The sequence below is a fragment of the Nematolebias whitei genome, chromosome 16, assembly GCF_014905685.2.
Source record: "Nematolebias whitei isolate Nwh7 chromosome 16, NemWhi1, whole genome shotgun sequence".
NCBI classification, from domain to species: domain Eukaryota; kingdom Metazoa; phylum Chordata; class Actinopteri; order Cyprinodontiformes; family Rivulidae; genus Nematolebias; species Nematolebias whitei.
In genome coordinates, this window is record NC_056513.1 from 2782481 (window position 1) to 2804102 (window position 21622).

Genomic DNA, 21622 nt, shown 5'->3' on the forward strand with positions numbered 1-21622 from the left:
TCTGTTTGAGCATTTACAGTTGTAATATTTTCAATATTTAATATTTAATCTTTCTATATTAGAGCTGATAGAAGGTGCACTTGTAACACTTGTTCTCTTTGGCAGTGTGTAGAAGAAATTCTGGGCTATTTGAAGTCTTGTTTCTCAAGAGAACCAACCATGGCTACAGTTTGTGTGCAGCAGGTGAGTAGCTTGTTGCCGTGTCACATCAGGTGTGGCGGTCCTTGTGGTTTTGGCACCGAGCAGTGTGCCACGACCGTCATGACTCCACGCAGAGCGAGGCTGGTTCCTGCCGACAGGGCCTGTAAAGGCATTGGCTTCCCTGTGCGATGGTTCCATACATTCATTTTATGTCCACAGTCACGTAGTCCTAACTGGGGAACGTTGCACCATCCAGGGGTTTGGGGCATTTTGGTAATTGTTAATTTTCATCCAGTTCTCTGCAGCATTCTTCACAGAATTGTTCATGAATGTAGGACAACTCACTGGTTGGCTGTTCACTTTCGTAGACGTGTTCCAGATTTAAGATTCCAGATTAAGTCCAATCAAATCCATTTAAAACGGAATACGTTGATCCAGGTTTAGTTTCAGTGGCATGCTTTTGTTTTTTTCCTGCACTAAAATTTAAAGGGTTATGCTTTAGTTGTTGAAGACCCTGTTTGGAACCAACCTGGCCTCCCAGTATGAAGGCGTCCTGACTGGTCCCAGCCGCTCCCAGGGCAAAGCTCTTCGTCTGGGCTCTTCCAGCCTGCGACCAGGTCTCTACCACTACTGCTTCATGGCTCCGTACACGCACTTCACCCAGGCTCTTGCTGATGCTAGTCTGCGCAACATGGTGCAGGCTGAGCAAGAGCAGGACACCTCTGGGTAAGTTGCTCTTTGAAAAGTGACAGAAGATCATCTGCATATATTAACATGCAGGACTTTAAGTCAACTTTATTCATAAAGCACATTTAAAACAGCAGCGGTTACCAAAGTGTGTTCAACGTCAGAGAGAGCAGGCGTGTTTCTAAAAGAGATTTAAAAACAGGAAGTGAAGGGGCCTGTCTAATGTTGGGGGGGCAGATTGTTCCAGAGTTTAGGTCCACGACTGAAAAAGCCCGACCTCCTCTGAGCTTCAACCAAAAGCAGCTGGTCAGATGATCTCGGCGTCCGAGAAGGAACACATGGGTAAAGTAGGTCAGAGGTATGAGGGTGCAAGGTCATTAATGCATTTAAAGGTCAACAGGAGAATTTAAAATAAATTATGATATATACAGGGAGCAAGTGAAGGGAGGACAAAACTGGTTCTTGAGATTATTGACAGACTGCTTAAGATATGAAGAGAGTCCAGGTTTACAGGACCAGAGGCGGCTGCAGAGCTAGGACCAAACACAATAACTTCAGTCTTCTGATTGTCGAAACTTAAGAAGTTTTGAAGCCGTCCACATCTTGACGTCATCAAGATATTTTAACAGAGGCTGAATGGAGAAAGAACTATTTGGTTTTAAAAGCAGATAAATCTGACAGTCATCAGCATAGCAGTGAAAAGAAACACCATGTTTCCTCAGGATAGACCCCAAAGGGAACAGATGGGGTGAAAACAGAAAGGATCCAAGAACCAAGCCCTGCGGGACTTTAGATAGATGCCATTAAGTTTACAAAGATGTGCACATGTGGAATATAACAAGCTCTCTTTTTTTTTTTTAACGTTACACGTTTAGATGGTTTGATGTGATGCAGAAAGCTTCCAATCAGCTGAGGTCCAACATCGCAAATGCTACACGCCACAGAGGAGACAAGGTACACTTGAACTGCTCTGCGTTTCAGAACTACTTGTTGAGCATTTTGAAGTGTGTTGTGAGGCTGCACATACGTGACACGGTGGTTATAAAAGCTGCGTTTGTCCCTTTTTGTCTTCTCAGAATGCCATTCACAACCACATCAGGCTGTTCGAGCCTCTGGTGATCAAAGCTCTGAAGCAGTACACCACCAGCACCTCCGTGGCCCTGCAGAGACAAGTGCTGGACCTGCTCGCTCAGCTTGTGCAGCTCCGAGTCAACTACTGCCTGCTGGACTCAGATCAGGTAAAATACTCATGAGATATTTGAATACATGTCATTAAATTATCTTATTTAACTTGAAAGTATTTGCATGTTTCAGGTGTTCATAGGCTTTGTTCTCAAGCAGTTTGAATATATCGAAGTGGGACAGTTCAGGTATTTGTATTTTCTGTAACAAATTCTGTAAAACTCTGTGGTTGTATCATAATAAAACCATATAAATAATTACAAGTTGCATCAAGTTACTCTATCTATTTACAAGTTGTCCTCTGAACTAAACGAGCATCGTACTTCCTGTGCAGGGATTCTGAAGCCATCATTCCCAGCATATTTTTCTTTCTGGTGCTGCTGTCTTATGAACGCTACCACTCCAAGCAGATTATCAGCATTCCCAAGATCATCCAGCTCTGTGACGGCATCATGGCGAGCGGCAGGAAAGCTGTCACACATGGTGAGGAAGACACACCCCATGGCACAGCATGTCCTCAACATGATTTGCTTTCATGTCGTGTAGTGTAACGTTTGGGAGCGACAGTGTGACGCACTGGTTTATTTTGCCAGGAGGAGAGATTATTTCTGTAGCAACAGAAACAGAATAACTGACGGGGACGTGCTTTATTTCTCTGCAGCCATCCCGGCCTTGCAGCCCATCGTTTATGACCTGTTTGTCCTGAGGGGCTCGAACAAAGCGGATGCAGGCAAAGAGCTGGATACACAAAAAGAAGTGGTGGTGTCCATGCTGCTCAGACTGGTGCAGTACCATCAGGTACGACTGCACGACTAATGCCATGAGATATTGCAGCACCTCGATTCCTGTCTTGAACCTTTAATTCATGTTTGCAGGTGTTGGAGATGTTCATCCTTGTTCTACAGCAGTGTCACAAGGAAAACGAGGACAAGTGGAAGAGACTGTCCAGACAAATCGCTGACGTCATACTGCCAATGATTGCAAAGCAGCAGGTTGGCTTATGCTTGGCTTTAGGAAAGATACTTGAGTCAAACTTTTAATATATATATATATATATATATATATATATTACTTTCATGTGAGTATTCACAGCTAGGCCTGTCGCGATAAACAATAAATCAATTAATCGCGTTATAAACGAAAATCATCGACCTCATTTTCATTTATCAGCTTCATCGTTTCTTCGTGTCTCTCGTTCTACTGAAGACACTGGATGACAAAAGGTTCAACTCCGGTGCTCTTCACTGACCCCTCCCTTTCTCTTTAAAATCTGTTTTAACCGTCCAAAATCACGTTTCTGGATCATTAAAAGCAGCTAAGCTGAGAAGCTAAGCTACGAGCTAAGCTAACAGGCCGACCTCGGGGAAAAAAACCTCCTTCTTGTCGAAGCTCCAAAATTCACGGTTGAAACTCGTGCCTTCGTGTAAAAAGTTGTTTCTCTGCAAAAAGAAGCTGAGAACTTGTTTACTGATTTTTTTTTAATTAAAAGCTTTGTGAAAAATGCTAAAGAGCTCAAACCACACTGAGCGTCTCCCATTTTGAGAACTGAAAAACAGGAAGGAGAGACGGCCCATGTCACGTCAAGGGGCCTCCCTCCCATTTTTCTTAGACACGCTGCTCCCTCCCTCACTATCCGTCCTTCAGTTCAAACAGTCTCATATTGCCATCCAGTGGTCAAAAAAGGTACTACACACAAAAATGAACCAACATTTATGCTTAAATTTGACAGTAATTACTAATTATTGTCCAATTTCAAACAATATTATCGTTAATCGCAATAATTTCTGAGACAATTAATCGCCCAGCAACATTTGTTATCATGACAGGCCTAGTCACGGATAACATGTATTTTTCAGATGCTTCTAGACTCTCCAGAAGCATTAGGAGTGTTGAACACGCTGTTTGAGACTGTGGCGCCCTCGTCTCTCAGACCTGTAGACATGTTGCTCAAGAGCATGTTTACCGTCCCAGCCACCATGGTGAGACATGTTCTCCAGCTGTGTGTCTGTCGTGCTCTAAAATCATTAAAAATATAATCTGAGTGATTCAACATGTGCATCCCTCCAGGCATCTGTTTCCACAGTCCAGCTGTGGGTGTCTGGCATCCTGGCAGTCCTTAGAGTTTTAGTGTCTCAGTCCACTGAAGACATTGTCCTGTCCCGGGTCCACGAGCTGTCGCTGTCCCCACACCTCCTGTCCTGCCATACGATCTGCCGCCTGCATCAGCACGGCCCCTCGCCCAGTGACCCGTCTGCTGCTGACGCAGTGTCTAACCAAGAAACCAACGGTGAAGCCCAGAAGGTTCCACCGGAGGAAACGTTTGCCAGGTGAGCGTTTTCACTTTGTGCTTTGAGTCCAAATGGTTCTGGAGGCTCCGGCAGCTACGAACACTGAGCTACAAACATAAATGAAACAATCAAAGACTGTTTATCTTTAAATGAGGCTGATGGTCCTCCTTGATCCTGTGATGGTCCTGGATGTCAACGTCAGACTGGTTGATCCACCACGAGACGGTGATGTTTATGAGACTGAGTTTGTTGCAGCTGCAAGAAGTCTTTTGGATAAAAGATGAAACGTTGCAACAAGAAGAATCCGTCCGGACGACCTCACTCAACCTTGTTGATTCATCTTCCTGGATTATTGAGCAGCGTCAGGATATTTATTCTTTCCTCCAATAGTTTCAGGAATTCTGAAAAATGTTTGTGGTCAGAAAAAGCCATTTGACCGAGGTTTTAAACCTAAAGTCTGATTCTCCTCTTCCTGTTTTTCTTCTTGCCACGTTGAACCTTGACCTTGATTGCTCGTTGAACGTCTTCAACTTCTCTGCAGGTTCCTCCTTCAGCTGGTCGGCGTCTTGCTTGACGAACTCTCCAGCAGACGTGCTAAAGTGGACATCACTGAGCAGCAGCGCACCTTCTACTGTCAGCAGCTGGGCACGCTGCTCATGTGTCTCATCCACGTGTTCAAGAGCGGTGAGCACCTGCCCTTTCCTTGTTGTGTAGACGGAAACGTGAGTTTTTAGAAGTTCTGTTTCACAATGAAAAAACTTCACATCTTCTAACGTGAAGCATTGATTTGAACGTTTTCCTTCGTTGTGTCAGGAATGTTTCGCCGGATCACAGCTGCAGCCACTCGACTCCTGAAGGATGAGGATGGTCGGACGGGCACCGAGGCCGGTCTCTTCTACCACTTGGAGAGGCTGAACGGCATGGTGCAGTCTCTGGTCACCACCCATCCGTCTCTGGTGCTGCTGTGGTGTCAGGTTCTCCTCATCATCAACTACACCAACTATTCCTGGTGGGTCGAGGTGCATCAGACGCCCAGGTGAGAACAACTCCTTCTTGTGAATTTAAATATTTGGAGTCCTCTTAAACGTGGCAAGTCGCTGCAATGGACAAACAAACGACGAGAAACAGTTCGAAGAACTTCAGGATTTCGTCCTGTAATTTGTTTCTGTATTTGTGTCAGAGGACACAGCCTCTCGTCCACGAAGCTGCTGAGTCCTCACTCCTCGGGGGAGGGTGAAGAAGACCAGTCAGCCTCCCAGTTAGCGATGGCTAACAGAGAGATCGTACGCAGAGGAGCCCTAATTCTCTTCTGTGACTACGTGGTAAGACCTGCATGTTGACCTCATGTTGTTCATGTGACGCCACAACAATAATATAAACTTTAGTCAAGTCAGAAAATATGTTTAGGAGTCTCACAAGTATTGGAACGTTATTGTGAGGGTGGAAATAATTTGACTGCAAGGATAATGTTTATATAAATAAAAGTGAATGACTCAGACTTGGAGTATAACACACAACCCTGCAGTTCAGTCAGTTTAGATATCTCTCTTTACCTTTAGTGTCAGAATCTCCACGACTCCGAACACCTGACCTGGCTGATCGTCAACCACGTGCGCGACCTCATCAGCCTCTCTCACGAGCCTCCGGTTCAGGACTTCATCAGCGCTGTTCACCGCAACTCTGCTGCCAGCGGCCTCTTCATCCAGGCCATCCAGTCTCGCTGTGACAACCTCACCACTGTGAGAAAACACGTCGGAACCTCTGTCCTTTTATTTCACGGTTTAATCCGTGTAACCGAGTCAAGTGTAATTATTATATTTTATAACGGTCTGAATGTTCATGAAGCATTCTCACTGATCCAGTTTTCTTCCGTACATTTTTCTGCATCGTTCTCGTCCCGCAGTTTTCGTCCATTTCAACAAATCTCGAACCAAAACGTTCGGCTCTTTCAGGACAATCCTGCTGTGATGTTTTGGTATTGCTGCAGCTTCAGCTTTTTGAAATATTCAGCCTTTTCTGACGTTTTCTTCTCATAAAAATGAATTAATTTCATTTTACCTCCTTCAGATATTTACGTCTGTTTACAACCTTTTACTGCTCCTTTCACGTTTTGTTCTGCTTCAGCTTCTTTCAGCAAATTTAAACTTTTTTCAGCTAATTTCAGCTGTTTATTCAGCTGTTTTGTGCTCCTTTCAGTTTTTTACTAACTACTACATTTTTGTGTTTCTTCTAACTTCTTTCTACTAATTTCAGCTTGTTTCACTCCTTTCAGCTGATTTCTGCAAGTTTCAGCTTATTCTACTATTTTGGCTACTATTTAGCTATTTTAAGCTAATTAAAACTTTTTCAGCCAGTAATTTCACATTTTTTGCACTCATTTAAACTTTTCAGCCTAATTCAGCAAAAATATGCTCTCTCAACTTCCTTCTTGTAATTTCAGCTTCTTTTTGCTTTTTTAGCTACTTTTCATCTGTTTTTTTTTCTAATTTCAGCTTCTTTCAGATAACTTCCACCTTTTTGTGCTCATTTCTGCTTCTTTCAGCCTAAATAGACAAACGTGTTCTTTCTGCTTTCTTCTGCTAATTTAAGCTTGTTCTACCTTTCAGCTACTTTTTTTTTAATAACCTTTTTAAGCTATTTCATCAGTTTTCGGATTAATTCAAATTTTTCATGGTAATTTCTGCTACTTTCAGCCTAATTAATTTATTACTGCTAATTTCAGCTTATGCTCCTTTCAGCCTAGTTTCAACTTTTTCTCCTATTTCAGCTACTTTTTAGCTGTTTTGTGCTAAATTGAGCTTTTTCAGCCAATTCCACATTCTTTTAGCTCACTTCAGCTCTTTCCACTTCCTTCTGGTAGCTTAAGCTTCTTTCTGGGTTTTCAGCTGTTTTTTTTTTTTTTCTAATTTCATATTTTTGTTGCTAATTTCCTGTTTTGGGCTCTTTTTTGCTTATTTAAACACAATTCAGCAAATATGTGTTCTTTCCGCTTCTGCTAACTTCAGTTCATTTCAGTTTGACCTTTATTTCTGCAGGTTAGTCTCATCGAGCCTCGAGGACTCATTTACAAGAGACACCTGAATATTTCAGCTGTTTTTCAGCAAGTTCTTCTAAGCACTCTCTTTTTCAGGACGCGCAGCTTCTCTAGTTTAAATTGATTTTCCTCCTCCTCACTTGTCGCTGCCTCTCAGCCCCTCGGACCACCTTCACTGACTTCTCTCTGTTGTTTTGATTTGTTTGGATGCGTTTGCAGCCCACCATGCTGAAGAAGACGTTGCAGTGTTTGGAAGGCATCCACCTCAGTCAGTCTGGGTCTTTGCTCATGCTCTACGTAGACAAACTGCTCAACACTCCCTTCAGGGTCTTGGCTCGGATGGTGGACACGCTGGCGTGTCGCAGAGTAGAGATGCTGCTGGCTGAGACTCTGCAGGTGAAGTTCTTTACATGTTCTGGGACGTCTGCATTTGCTTGTAAGATGATGGTTTATAGGCCTGTTGTGATAATCAATAAATCAATTAATCACATGATAAATGAAAATTATCAACCTCATTTTCGTTTATCAGGTTTATCGTTTCTTCGTGTCTCTTTCTTTTGAAGACGCTGGACGACAAAAGGCTCAGGTGTTCTTCTCCGACCCCTCCCTATCTCTCTTTTCTTTAAAATCTGTTTTAACCAAAATCGCGTTTTTGGATCGTTAAAAGCAGCTAAGCTAAGAAGCTAAGCTACGAGCTAAGCTAACAGGCCGACCTCGGGGAAAAGCCTCCGTCTTGTCGAAGCTCCAAAATTCACGGTTGAAACTCGTGCCTTCGTGTAAAAAGTTGTTTTTCTCTGCAAAAAGAAGCCGAGAACTTGTTTACTGATTTTTATTCAAATTAAAAGCTTTGTGAGAAAAATGCTAAAAAGCTCAAACCACCGAGCGTCCGCCATTTTGAGAACCAAAGTGAGACAGCCCATGTCACGTCAAGGGGCCTCCCTCCCATTTTTCTTAAAGAGACGCGCTGCTCACTCCCTCACTATCCATCCTTTGGTTCAAACTGTCTTGTACCGCCATCCAGTGGTCAAAAAAGGTACTACACTTAAAAATTAACCAACTTTTTTCTTAAATTTGACAATAATTACTAATTATTGTCAAATTTCAAACAATATTATCGTTTAATTAATCGCCCAGCAACATTAGTTATCGTGACACGCCTACTGATTTATAACCCTCGTGCATATCCAAATAAAATATTTTGTGAAGCTTGGAGAACCTTGTTTCACACCGGAAACGTGTCGGCATGTACCGTTGTTGTGTCGGTCTTCATCTTCTGGATGTTTCCACCTCCAGAACAGTAAAGCCCAGCTGCCTGTGGAGGAACTGGAAAGGATTCAAGAATACCTCCAGACCAGCGGCTTGGCTCAAAGGTATCCTTCCAGAGTTTGTGGTTTCACTTCAGGCTTTTCCTGATTAATCTGCTCAAGTTCGGTCCAGTTACTGAACAATGTACGAGAAAGTTTTTGTCTCACTGTAGTTTTGACGAACGTTGCTCAGAAATGTTCAGGTTCTTCTGCAGTTTTGTTCAGAGCTATTTTTAAAATGAGAGAACCCGTCTGTTCGTCTGCGACAGGCATCAGAGGTTCTACTCCCTGCTGGACAGGTTCAGAGCCACGGTTACCGACACCAGCAGCCCCCCGCCTCCCGTGACCTCTCACCCCTTAGATGGAAACCCACCACCTGCCCCTGAAAGTGTCGCCACCGACAAGGTGGGGAGTTTGATTTTGGGAGCCTGCCACGTGACACATTTGCATAATGTGATAAACATAAACATTATTTGTTTGTGTAGGAATGGTACGTGGCCCTTGTGAAGTCCCAGTGCAGTCTTCTTGGAGATGTGTCCCTGTCGGAGACAACAGAACTTCTAACTAAACTACCTCCTGATGAGCTCTTCAGTGTCATGCGCGGCAAGGTAACACGTGCACGGAAACCTCCTCTGGAATCTCTTTCCAACGTGGCCGAAGGTTCAAGTGGTGACGATGTCGGTCAAGAACCTCGAGACGGATTTTATCAGAACTCGGAAAGTGATCATCGCGTGCACGTCTACACCCGATCGACTTTCAGACTCATGCTTGTCAAACATGGGGCTAAATTTGGTGTGGCAGCTGGAGGTCAACACAAGCTCCACACGATATTAAGAGTCGGCACCGTCTGTTAGCAAAATAACACGTGAACCATTGGACAGATGTTAGTGCAACCTTAAGAAAATAGTCATTGGCTGGAGGTCTAAAACTAATAATTCAAGATGGCTGCCACAGCTAATTGACTTTGGCCAACACAAATGTGGCTTTAATGTAGTTTTGCAGATATTTAGCGGAGTTACAACTCTGGTGATCCTCGACATGAGATGTTTTAAACTTTAGCGTGAAAGGTGGAGGGCAATACGCATCCCTTCAAGAAATACTAGGATTATATTACAAATGTAAAGGTTGTCTACAGAGATCAAACGCTGCTGAATTATGTTGTATTTTGACGTCAACTGTCATTTCCCCAGGATTTCAACCTACGTCTGCTCTGTCCGTGTCTGAGTATGGGCGTGCAGAGGTCAGCAAGGGGTCAGGGGTTACTCTTGGTGGAAACGGCCTGGCAGGTGACCCTGGAGAAATTATCAGAGGTGACTGGGTCACTTCCTGTCCCACACCAGTCTTTTCTGCCACCCCCTCAACCTCAGCCTTATTGGAACCAGCTGGACGACGTGTTTGGTGAGATTCAGGGGCGGGGCTTGTTGTTGCTGCCCAAAGCAAGTTTTTGTTCATTTATACGTTTCTGTGTTTCGTTGTCTTCTAGGTGGGCCGGGTTTCTACCCCACGGTTTTATCACTGTGCAGAGCGTTGTCGCAGTATCTGCTGAGCATCAGTCAGCTGCCTCCATCACTTCATCTCCCCCCTGACAGGGAGCACCTCATCACCACGTTCACTTGCACAGCCACAGAGGTAAAAACACCTGAAGTTAAACGTTCGGTGCCCCCAAAGCTTCTGTTTGTTAGTACGTGTGCTAATACCTTTTTTTCAGTTCCAATACACAAGTTTAGGTTTTTGTTTTTAAATGATCACATTTTAAAACGAGTATCGTTTTGAAATCACCAAATACCGTATTTCCCGCCGTACACGTCGCACCGCCCTGTCTTAAAAAAACGTGAAAAAAATCCGTCGCTTCTCCGTATACGTCACATCTATTATGTGTCAGCGTTGACGACCTGCAAATGTGGGCCGGTGTTGTGCCAAAAATTGATTGGCTGCCAAATGGCAGCCGCAGGGGCGTGCACGGGAGAACTTTAATAAGAATTTAACAAGATCAATACTTAAAAAAGTGTGTAAAAGTGTGTCTCAGTTGAACTTTTACTTCATAAATGCACTTTAATGGTCAAATCAGCTTCATTTCTCCGGGGCGGCGCAGAAAAATGAAGCTGATTTGATGGTTGCTCCAGGCAGACGAAGGTGGCAGTCTACGGCAAGCCGATTGTGCCATTAATAGCCACTTTTACCTATTTCATGATACGACTACTTACCATACTACACGAGAGCCATCTAGTGGCTGAAAATGGTAGTGTTCAATATTTTCAGTCTGAATAAAAGTTAACGGTTAATATCTCAGCCAAACTTTGGTTTATAAATATGGAAATATGTCGCTTCGTTGTATAAGTGTCAGGGCATGTAAATTGTGCAAAAAACTGCAACTTATATGGCGAAAACTAAAGTAGGTAGTTCAGGTGAACAAGGTGCTTTAACCTGTTTCTTCCTCTGTTTGACAGGTGATAGTGTGGCGCCTGCTCCAGGACCAGCTGCCTCTGAGTGTGGACCTGCAGTGGTCTCTTTCCTGCTTGTGTCTGGCCCTGCAGCAGCCCTGCATCTGGAACAAGCTCTCCACCCCCGAGTACAACACACACACCTGCTCCCTCATCTTCTGCCTGCGCCTCATAATTACCGCAGGTAAACTGAGCCTGTCCAAGCAGTTCTTGTCATCAAGTGTGGACCAGTTCTGCAACTGCCCTTCGGTTTTCATGTTTTACTTCAACTGTAAAACTTGTTTGTGCCTCTCAGTGGCTGTGAGTCCTGGAGACCGGCTGCTGCATCCAGAGAAGAAAAGACCACGCGGAGAAAAAACCGCTGAAGGAGACCAAGTGGACTTGGGGAACCCCGAATGTGAGAATTAATTTAGAAATTACATGAAGTTGCTGTTATCGTTTCAACTCTCCACGTCGTGCTCATTGAGCTTGTGATTCTGAGTTGCTGGTTTGAAAATGTTTTTGTTCCAGTTAAGTACGAATGGGAAGCGTGTGAGATCATGGCGGAGCTGGTGGAGGGAATGCAGAGCATCCTTTCCTTAGGTCACCCAAGAAACTCTGCGTTTCCTGCTTTTCTCACGCAAACGTTGCGCAACATTGTCATCAGTCTGTCCAGGCTGCCTCTGGTCAACAGCTACACCAGAGTACCTCCACTGGTTAGTGCTCGAACCGCAGTGGCAGTTTCAACACATGAACGTATCTGCATGTTTCTTTAAATGTTGTCTGTTCATCTTCAGGTTTGGAAACTGGGCTGGTCCCCTCAGCCAGGTGGAGACTTTGGCACAACGCTGCCCGAGATCCCTGTTGACTTTCTGCAGGAGAAGGACGTCTTCAGAGAGTTTCTGTACCGCATCAACACACTAGGTACAGAAATGCGTTTCAATATATAGACACGTGCGTCATATTATCAGAGCGTTGTTTCACATTTTCTCGTTTCTTGCTCTCTGATTGCTGCAATGTCAGGCTGGAGTAACAGGACTCAGTTTGAGGAAACCTGGGCCACCCTGCTGGGGGTGCTGGTCACCCAACCAATCACAATGGATCAGGAGGAGGAGACTCATCAGGAGGTATACAAAAAGCATAATGAGTCATACCACACCGCTTTATTTATAAATCACTTAAAACAGCAACAAGGCCAACCAAAATGCTGCACAGCAAGTCAAGCAAAGAACAGGATAAAGTACATAGATCCACAGAGGTAAAGGTAAGAACTAAATGGTTAACGTTATGGAATACAGACGAGTTAAAATCAACTCGCACAGAGTCAAAGGCCAGGGAATGAAGTGAGTTTTTAAAAGAGACTTAAAAACAGTGAGAGGGAGCCTGGCTGACCTGCAGGGGTAACTCAGTCCACAGTTTTGGACCTGCAGCAGAGAAGGTTCTGTCACCTCTGAGCTTAAAACGAGTGCCTGGAACCAATAAAATCATCTGGTCTGACCTCTGAGAGCTGTGGGACATATGGCTGCAGCGGATCAGTGAGATAAGAGTGGGCAGAACTGTTCAGAGATTTAAAAACATACAGAAGGATTTTACCAGGAGCCAGTGAAGGGAGGCCAGAACTGGAGTAATGCGCTCTCTTTTGCCTGCACCAGTTAAAAATCTGCAGCATTTTAAACGTGCGGTGGAGGTCTGACTGAGTCCTACAAGAAGCACGTTGCAGTAATCAAGCCTGGATGCTATGAAAGCATGTATTGATATTAAAGATGCAAGTGTCCCAAGTATTTCCTGTTTTCAACATGATAAAATCCCGGCACGTCTTTTAAATTTCCCATCCAACCCTTTTGTCTCCAGGAGGACTTGGAGCGCACCCAGTTAAACGTGCTAGCAGTGCAGGCCATCACCAGCCTGGTGCTGAGCGCCATGACTCTACCCACTGCTGGCAACCCTGCGGTCAGCTGTCTGGAACAGCAGCCTCGCAACAAGAGTCTCAAAGCTCTGGAAACACGGTAACTATTACCTGCTGAGCGACAGCTTGTTATTCATTCACACAACTAGCCCTCACGTCCGGGTTGTCAGAGGTGACATGTAACAAACGCGACGCGTCGGCGGTGACGCGTAATAGATGCGATTTATACGGCGAAGCGACGTATTTATGGATTTTTCCACTTTATTAGACGTATTTGGACTGATGCGACTTGTAGGGCGGTGCAACGTGTACGGCGGAAAATACGGTAGTCTAGTATATCAAATAAAAATGGTACAATTGGCGAGTTCATTTTTACAAAAAACAGCAGTTTGATTAAATTAATAATCGGCAGAAAAACTAAGGGACTCTGAAGAGCGATTGGTTCTCGTCCTGTTCAGAATGTCATGTCTGCCTGAAGGCACGATGAGGAGTTTCTTCAAAACATGTTCTGGTTGGCTGATAATTCTCCTGCTTTCTCACTTACCTGCTTGTTGAGCTTTGTTGTTCTTATGTTCAGGTTTGGACGGAAACTTGCAGTGATTAGAGGTGAAGTGGAGAGGGAGATTCAGGCTCTCGTGTCAAAGAGGGACAATGTCCATACACACCATCCATACCGTGCCTGGGACCCTGTGCCGTCACTGTCAGCAGCCTCTGCAGGTACCAGACCCTCCTTGTCCCTAAATCTGATGTCCAACCATTTTTTTAAATGACTGGACATCATGGTTAAAATTTGTTTTAGCAGGGACGCTGATCAGCCACGAGAAGCTGCTGCTTCAGATCAACACGGAGAGGGAGTTGGGCAACATGGATTACAAACTGGGGCAGGTAAAAGAAGCATGATGAAAACATGGGATGAAGTAATAATCCAAGAACAAAAAGACTCGGTAAATCTCTGCAACAAGTGCGTGTTACATCTGGTTTATCTGCCACCAGGTCTCCATCCATTCCGTGTGGTTGGGCAACAACATCACTCCTCTAAGAGAGGAAGAGTGGGGTGAAGATGAAGAAGATGAAGCAGACACTCCGGCTCCTGCCTCCCCACCTATATCGCCTATAAACTCCAGGTCCGACAACACACAAATGCTCACAGCGTTCAGCACCACCTGCCTATAAACTGTCTGCTGGAGCACGTTGAACTCAGAGCAGCTTGGGGAGTATTTGGTCTGACACAAGGTTTAGGTCTCAGATTAACCACCTCGTGACTAGAAGCTTCACAGCTAAACGTTGTAATAATGAGACGATTTTTAATTCATCTGTCGCTGATCAGCAAATCAATTATCTCTCAGGCAGACGGCAATGTGTTCAACACAATGGTACTTGCAGTTATTTAACCGTCAATAAGTTCAAGGTTCTTTATTGTCATTCGCATCGCATGTGGTACATGAGGTGGAATGAAATTGTGTACACAGGGTCCCAGTCACATCCAACAAACGTATAAATAGTAAAAGAAAAACAGTAATTAGATCTAAGATACGAACTGAGAAATACGCTAAACTAAGAACGCACTAGTAGCACAAAAACAATACGCCGAACAACAGCAGCACGAACATGAGTGTGTGTGAGCAGATGAGGACCAATGAATACAGCAGCATGAGATTAGCAGCATGGATAATCAGCAGCACATATCAACAATCAAGTGGTCAATAATGAATAATGGTGTACCACAAGGCTCAGTCTTAGGACCCACTCTCTTTACAATCTACATAAGTAATGTAGGCCGGATCATTCCTGATGCATCCTTACTTCTTTAAGCCGACGACACAGTACCTTACTGTCGAACTAAAACAGTTGCTAAGGTTTTCCAGCTTCTACAGTCTGCATTCATCATCATCCAGTCAGATTTGTTCCGTCTCAAACTGGTGCTAAATGCTGATAAAAGCAAAAGCAAAGGGATGCTGTTTTCAAACAGGAAGTCAGTCCCAGCAGTTCTTCCTTCTATCTGATCAACAAATGCTGTTCCTATTGAGTTTGTGGATTCTTATAAATACTTGGGAATCTTGGTTGATGCACATCTCTCTTTTAAGCCTCATGTCAAAACCTTTGTAAGGAAGCTGAAAGTTCAACTGGGTTTCTTTTTCAGAAACAGATCCTGTCTAAAGCCCCCAGTATACTCCCGCATACGTCTGTTCACGCGTACGTACGCATGAACAGACGTACGCAGAGGGTTCAGACTTCGTACTCGAGCGTACGCCCCGAGCAGCTGCAGAGCAGCTTCACAGACAAGGGGGCGTTTACCTTCGGGACAAATTGAGGTCGCCGATTGGTCATTTGCTGACACGCCTACTGGATTGATTGACAGGTCTGGGGAAAAAAAAAAGAGCGCTGGCACCCTCAGCTGCAGCGGTGTTCTGTGTTTATTTGTTGTTAATAAAAAGTTCTAAAAAAAAAAAAAACAGGGGAGCGCTGGCTCTGCAGCCCACACATCAGACCAGCCCACCAGGAAATATCCAGACCCTCCCGCAGCCACGCTGGACCTGAGTTTAATTCGCTCGTGACAAATTCTTTCATTTCTCACCATTCCAGTCATGGAGTCAGTGGAGGAGGAAGAGGTCTCTGCCTCTTGACAAAAAAGCAAAAGAAAAGGCCAGATCAGGGATGAAGAAGGAGAATTTAATACATTGGTGTCGCATACAAAACAGTCCGTCGCTGGGCAGTTTATTGTGCGACACCGCGTACGGGTCGTAAAAATTGAGCTTTGCACGGACATGCCCTGGGGGGTACGCTTGTACCTCCGCGTATGGACGTACACGGAGTATACTGGGGGCTTAACTCTGAACAATAGGAAACACCTTGTATCTGTGACTTTCCTTCCCTCCATTGATTACGGTGACATTATTTACATGAACGTTCCTACAAGAACCTGCAGCTGTTGGATGCTGCAGATGTTGGATGCTGCAGATGTTGGATGCTGTCTATCATGGTGCCCTAAGATTCATAACTGGCTGTGATTATCGTACCCACCACTGCACCCAGTATCCACTGGTTAACTGGTCACCATTAGCTTCACACAGACTCTCTCACTGGTACATCTTCATCTTTAAATCACTTCTTGGTCTGCTGCCTTCATACATCTCCTCCTACATGTCTCTGTGTGAGTGCAGCTACAGCGTGCGCTCTCAGGACATCATTACCTGCAGTGTTCCCTCAGTGAGGACTGAACTAGACAAAAGGACCTTCTCCTACTCCGCTCCTGTTTCCTGGAACATCTTGTAAAAAGATCTGAAGCTCTCGACCTTTGACCTCTCTGTGGGATTTTGAACAACTATTAAGTTCATGGCAAAAACTAACAGACATGTTCCTGTTTTTATTATTTTACCTCATTTTATAATGTAGCTGTTTTTATTTTGTTATGTATCGTTTCTTAATTTCCTTTTCATTTGATATGCTTTTTTGACCGTCTGTTGTTTGTGTAAACAGGCCTCTCTTGAAAACGAGTCCTCGTGACTCTTGAGACTAACCTGTATACACGAAGGTTGAATGAAATGTGTAAAAATAAGAACTGTACACTTGAACGTGCACTCACGCAGGAGTTGTCTGCTGCTCCGAGATAAGCGTGCACATCCTAACCTGCTGTGTCTGTGCTCTTCAGGAAACACCGTGCGGGCGTGGACATTCATTCATGTTCTCAGTTTCTCCTGGAGCTCTACAGCCAGTGGCTCATTCCAGGCTCTCCCAGTAACAGGAGAACCCCGACCATCCTCATCAGTGAAGTGGTTCGATCGGTGAGCGACACTGCACATGCTGCGTTATCCCCAGGTCCACCAGCGGCCTGTAAATCTGCATTATTAAAACTCTTTTCCTTATCTCATTCACATTCATTAAAATTTAAAAACATGTTCTGGGAGAACCACAAACACGAGGACACGATCACGTACAAATGTACTTGTTGCAGTTGTACTTTAAATATTGTTGTCATTCGGTTTAGCTGCTGGCGGTGTCGGACCTGTTCACAGAGAGGAACCAGTTTGACATGATGTTCTCCACCCTGATGGAGCTCCAGAAGCTTCACCCACCAGAAGATGAGATCCTCAATCAGTACCTGGTTCCTGCCTTGTGTAAGGCTGCTGCTGTGCTGGGCATGGTGAGTGATTCTTTGTGAGCGGGGCCCAAACACACGATGGGACAGCTGGTGCCACGTCTGCTGTGCGCCGGTAAAGGCCTTCTGCTGACGACCTGTTTGCAGGACAAAGTAACAGCCGAGCCTGTGTGTCGCCTGTTGGAGACCACCCTGCGCAGCACCCACCTGCCCAGTCGCATGGGAGCGTTGCACGGTGTGCTGTACGTGTTGGAGTGCGACTTGCTCGATGAAACAGCCAAACAGCTCATCCCTGCAGTCTCAGAGTACCTTCTGTCGAACCTCAAGGGGATTGCTCAGTAAGTTTTGTTCATGTCTCCGACACGTGCACTCATTCTACCTTTATTTATTCAGCTTGGTCTCAATGAGCCACGAGGACTCGGCTACAACACACGCAGTCATTGCGTGAACGTTCATGAAGCATCCACTTCATCGTCGTCCATTTTTCTTCTGTGCATTTTTTGGGCACGTTTCTCGTCCCGCAGTTTTGAATCTATTTCAACAAATCTTGAATCAAAACGTTCAGCTCTTCCAGGACAATCCTGCTGTGACTTTTGGTGCTGGTGCAACTTTAGCTTTTTCAAATATTTATTCTTTTCTGCCATTTTTGTCTCATTTTCCGTCCTTGAACTCCTGAGATCTGTTTACAAACTTTTACTGCTCCTTTCACATTTTGTTCTGCTTCAGCTTCTTTCAGCAAACATTTTTTCAGCTAATTTCAGCTGTTTTTTTCAGCTGTTTTGGATTCCTTTTAGATTTTTTTCTGATAACATTTTTGTGATTCTTCTAACTTTCTGCAAATTTCAGCTTCTGTTTAGCTGTTTTAAATCTATTTTAAGCTTTTTCTGTCCTGGGTTCAATCCCCGGTTGGACCTGGGGTCTTTCTGTGTGGAGTTTGCATGTTCTTCTCGTGCTTGTGTGGGTTTTCTCCTGGTACTCTGGTTTCCTCCCACAGATTAAAACATGCATGTTAGTCTGCCTTCTAGCATTTTATTAGATAATTTCATCTGTTTTCATATAATTTCAAGTTTTTGTGGTAATTTCTGCTACTTTCAGCCTAATTAAAAATGCTCCTTTCAGCTGTTTTCAGCTTTTTTTGCTATTTCAGGTTCTATTTAGCTGATTTCTGTAAATTTTTGCCTTTTTAATTTTTTAAATTTTATCTAATTCAACATTTTTAAGCTCATTTCAGCTGTTTCCAATTCCTTCTGGCAATTTAAGCTTCTTTCTGTCTTTTCAACTATTTTTTATTTATTTTACTACTTTTTAAGCTTTTTTAGCTAATTTTATAATCTCTGAAACCTACCAGTAATTCAGCAAATATGTGTTCTTTCTGCTTTCTTCTAATTTAGGCTTGTTCTTCCATTTCAGCTACATTTCAGTATGTTTTTAGCTAATTTCAGCTGATTTTCAGCAAGTTCTTGGGAATAAGCATTCACAATGCATTTTCGCAGGAAATGCATTTTCTCTAGTTCCGTTCTGAGTTTAACTGTCAATAATAAAAAGCCTCAATAAGACGATACGTTTAATGTCTCCATGCTAGTCCCTCCTGCGCTGAAAGACAATCGGGTATTTAATTAGCTTTTCATCCAGCTTCATAAGTTAGGGAAGTTGCTCCTGACATTAAACACATTCCTTTTGGCATTTTTATCAATGTATGCCATTTAAAAACAAGTTTTTCTTTGTAATTTTGCAGCTGTGTGAACCTGCACAACCAGCAGCATGTGCTGGTGATGTGCGCGGTGGCCTTCTACATGATGGAGAACTACCCTCTGGATGTAGGAGCTGAGTTTATGGCTGGGGTTATACAGGTAAAGTTTAAAAAAAGACACCAACCATCCCCGACGAGTGCGATGTTTGACTCAGATGTTCACACACACGCGCTACTTAAAACTGAATGAATTTTAGTGACGTTTTAATTTTTCCTTTTCAAAACCTTTGAAGTTTAGAAGCTTCTGCTGGTTGACAGTTTCAGTAACGTTGTGGAATTAAATCATGTCATGTCTGATTGTTAAAGGCTTGTCCAGTAGATTCTGTTCTTGCAAAAACAAAAATAATCAAAGGCTCTTAAATGTGTAGTCAGGTCCTTTTTGGAGCAGTATTCCATCAAACTGTTAAGAAAAGTTAATACGTTACTGATGGAAATCAATAAATCCATTAATAATACTTGCTCAGAAGTCCAGGATTGAAGTTTGACGAGGAATTATTATAATACTTTCAAAGAGAGAGGCTCACTTTTATAGCAAACCATTACACAAACAGAAATGTATGCGTTCCTCATCTGAAGAGAGTGGGGGCTCATGTCCTCGTCCACCACCTGCTTGGTCACCTCCACCTTCTGATCTGCTGAGAAACGCCTCGTCTGTTCACTCACAGTTCTTCCACTGAGAAATAAAAGGCAAACTACTCTTAGTCAAGTCAAATTTATTTATAAAGCGCATTTAAAAACAGCAGCTGTTACCAAAGTGCTTAAACTTTTCTAAAGGTTTACTGGTTAAGTAGTGATCGAACACCAAAGTTCATGCTCAGTAATCCAGGTATGAAGTCCAACAATGTTCAGTCAGGTCATCTGGACGGTGATCTAACACTTCTCCAACGTGACATCAATCTGAGAAGAAAGACATGAAGGACAAAGAAAAGGTCCCTCCAAAGCTACGTTCACATCACAGGTTATGCAGATGACACCCAGCTCTGCCTCTCAGGCGTTCGGTCTATTCCTGCTCTTCTTGGTCCCAATTAAATACTTCAACTCACCAAGTCAAAACAGAACCATCCAAACAGAACCTCACTCTGGTGTCTGTCCCCTTCTAGGTGTGTGGGGTGATGGTGTCTGCCAGCGAGGACTCCACCCCCTCCATCATCTATCACTGTGTGCTGCGAGGACTGGAGCGCCTTCTGCTGTCAGAGCAGTTGTCACGAGTAGACGGCGAAGCTCTGGTCAAACTCAGCGTGGACCGAGTCAACATGCCGTCACCACACCGAGCCATGGCTGCCCTGGGCCTGATGCTCACCTGCATGTACACCGGTAAGGAAGCTTCAGACCTGACTAACTTTAAAGTCAGACAACAATCAATTAGTGTTGCATGTTGGCTCAAACAGTGACATGTCCAACATCATGGCTGGTGCTACTGTTACATGTGTCATGACTGGCCTTCACAACCAATGCTAAACTGAAGAGCATGAGGCTGGCTAACTCATCTACACCGACGAGCTCTAACACGTACCTGCTTTGTCCTTTCTCACACATCCCAGACTCATTTCATCATATTAGCATGCTGCTAATCCTTTAACCATTGTTATACACAAATAATGCTAGATATTGTAGCAGATCAGAGAGATGGGGTGGGTGGCTGTTCAGTGATTTGTAGACATACATGAGTATTTTGAACTGGATTCGAAAGTGATCCGGTAACCAGTGCAGTGAGGCCAAAACTGGTGTAATGTGCTCTCTTTTGCCTGTACTGGTTAAAAATGGGGCTGCTGCATTCTGGACCAGTTGTAGTCGTGCAATGGAGGTCTGACTGATACCAAACAGGAGCGAATTGCAGTAATCACGCCTAGATGTAATGAATGCATGTATTACTGTCTTCAGGTTATTTTTGGACAATATGGGCTTCAGTTTAGACAGCCGCCTCAGTTGGAAGAAGCATGATTAACATGTTTAACAACATATATGTTAGCTAATATATAGGTTAGCTAACATAAAGGTTAGCTAACATATAAGTTAGCTAACATATAAGTTAGCTAACATATAAGTTAGCTAACATAAAGGTTAGCTAAAATATAAGTTGGCTAACAAAGTTTAGCTAACATATAAGTTAGCTAACCTTTATGTTAGCTAACCTATATGTTAGCTAACATATAAGTTAGCTAACATAAAGGTTAGCTAAAATATAAGTTGGCTAACAAAGTTTAGCTAACATATAAGTTAGCTAACATTTATGTTAGCTAACATATAAGTTAGCTAACCTTTATGTTAGCTAACCTATATGTTAGCTAACATAAAGGTTAGTTAAACTATATGTTAGCTAACATAGCAATATAAGTTAGCTAACAAAGTTTAGCTAACATAAAGGTTAGCTAAAATATAAGTTAGCTAACATAAAGGTTAGCTAAAATATAAGTTAGCTAAAAAAGTTTAGCTAACATATGTTAGCTAACCTTTATGTTAGCTAACATAAAGGTTAGATATAAGGTAGCTAAACTATATGTTAGCTAACATAAAATGTTAGCTAATATATATTTTAGCTAACATAAATGTTAGCTAAAATATAAGTTAGCTAACAAAGTTTTGCTAACATATAAGTTAGCTAACCTATGTTAGCTAACATAAAGGTTAGCTAATATATAGGTTAGCTAACATAAAGGTTAGCTAAAATATAAGTTAGCCAACATAAAGGTTAGCTAAACTATATGTCAGCTAACATAAAGGTTATCTAATATATAGGTTAGCTAACATAAAGGTTAGCTAAAATATAAGTTAGCTAACATAAAGGTTAGCTAAAATATAAGTTAGCTAACAAAG

General features: G+C 43.3%; 1 protein-coding gene and 1 non-coding gene across 2 annotated transcripts in view; both read left to right on the forward strand.

The window, feature by feature from the left end:
• Positions 1 to 20122, forward strand: part of htt (huntingtin) — a gene marked incomplete at its 3' end in the record, with an annotated part of 41028 nt that extends 20906 nt beyond the window's left edge. Inside the window, 34 exon segments of the mRNA XM_037690668.1 lie at positions 106 to 183; positions 644 to 867; positions 1704 to 1782; positions 1905 to 2066; positions 2143 to 2198; positions 2345 to 2493; positions 2672 to 2808; positions 2886 to 3002; positions 3867 to 3989; positions 4078 to 4337; positions 4840 to 4982; positions 5112 to 5334; positions 5479 to 5620; positions 5858 to 6037; positions 7552 to 7728; positions 8626 to 8702; positions 8906 to 9041; positions 9122 to 9244; positions 9827 to 10034; positions 10120 to 10265; positions 11084 to 11261; positions 11373 to 11474; positions 11588 to 11772; positions 11854 to 11980; positions 12080 to 12183; positions 12908 to 13062; positions 13540 to 13679; positions 13762 to 13847; positions 13956 to 14086; positions 16612 to 16744; positions 16948 to 17103; positions 17206 to 17396; positions 18794 to 18908; positions 19909 to 20122. Coding sequence (XP_037546596.1) covers positions 106 to 183; positions 644 to 867; positions 1704 to 1782; positions 1905 to 2066; positions 2143 to 2198; positions 2345 to 2493; positions 2672 to 2808; positions 2886 to 3002; positions 3867 to 3989; positions 4078 to 4337; positions 4840 to 4982; positions 5112 to 5334; positions 5479 to 5620; positions 5858 to 6037; positions 7552 to 7728; positions 8626 to 8702; positions 8906 to 9041; positions 9122 to 9244; positions 9827 to 10034; positions 10120 to 10265; positions 11084 to 11261; positions 11373 to 11474; positions 11588 to 11772; positions 11854 to 11980; positions 12080 to 12183; positions 12908 to 13062; positions 13540 to 13679; positions 13762 to 13847; positions 13956 to 14086; positions 16612 to 16744; positions 16948 to 17103; positions 17206 to 17396; positions 18794 to 18908; positions 19909 to 20122 — 4957 coding nt within the window.
• Positions 215 to 344, forward strand: LOC119423279. Its single transcript, XR_005187459.1, has one exon.
• Positions 20123 to 21622: the final 1500 nt, after the last annotated feature.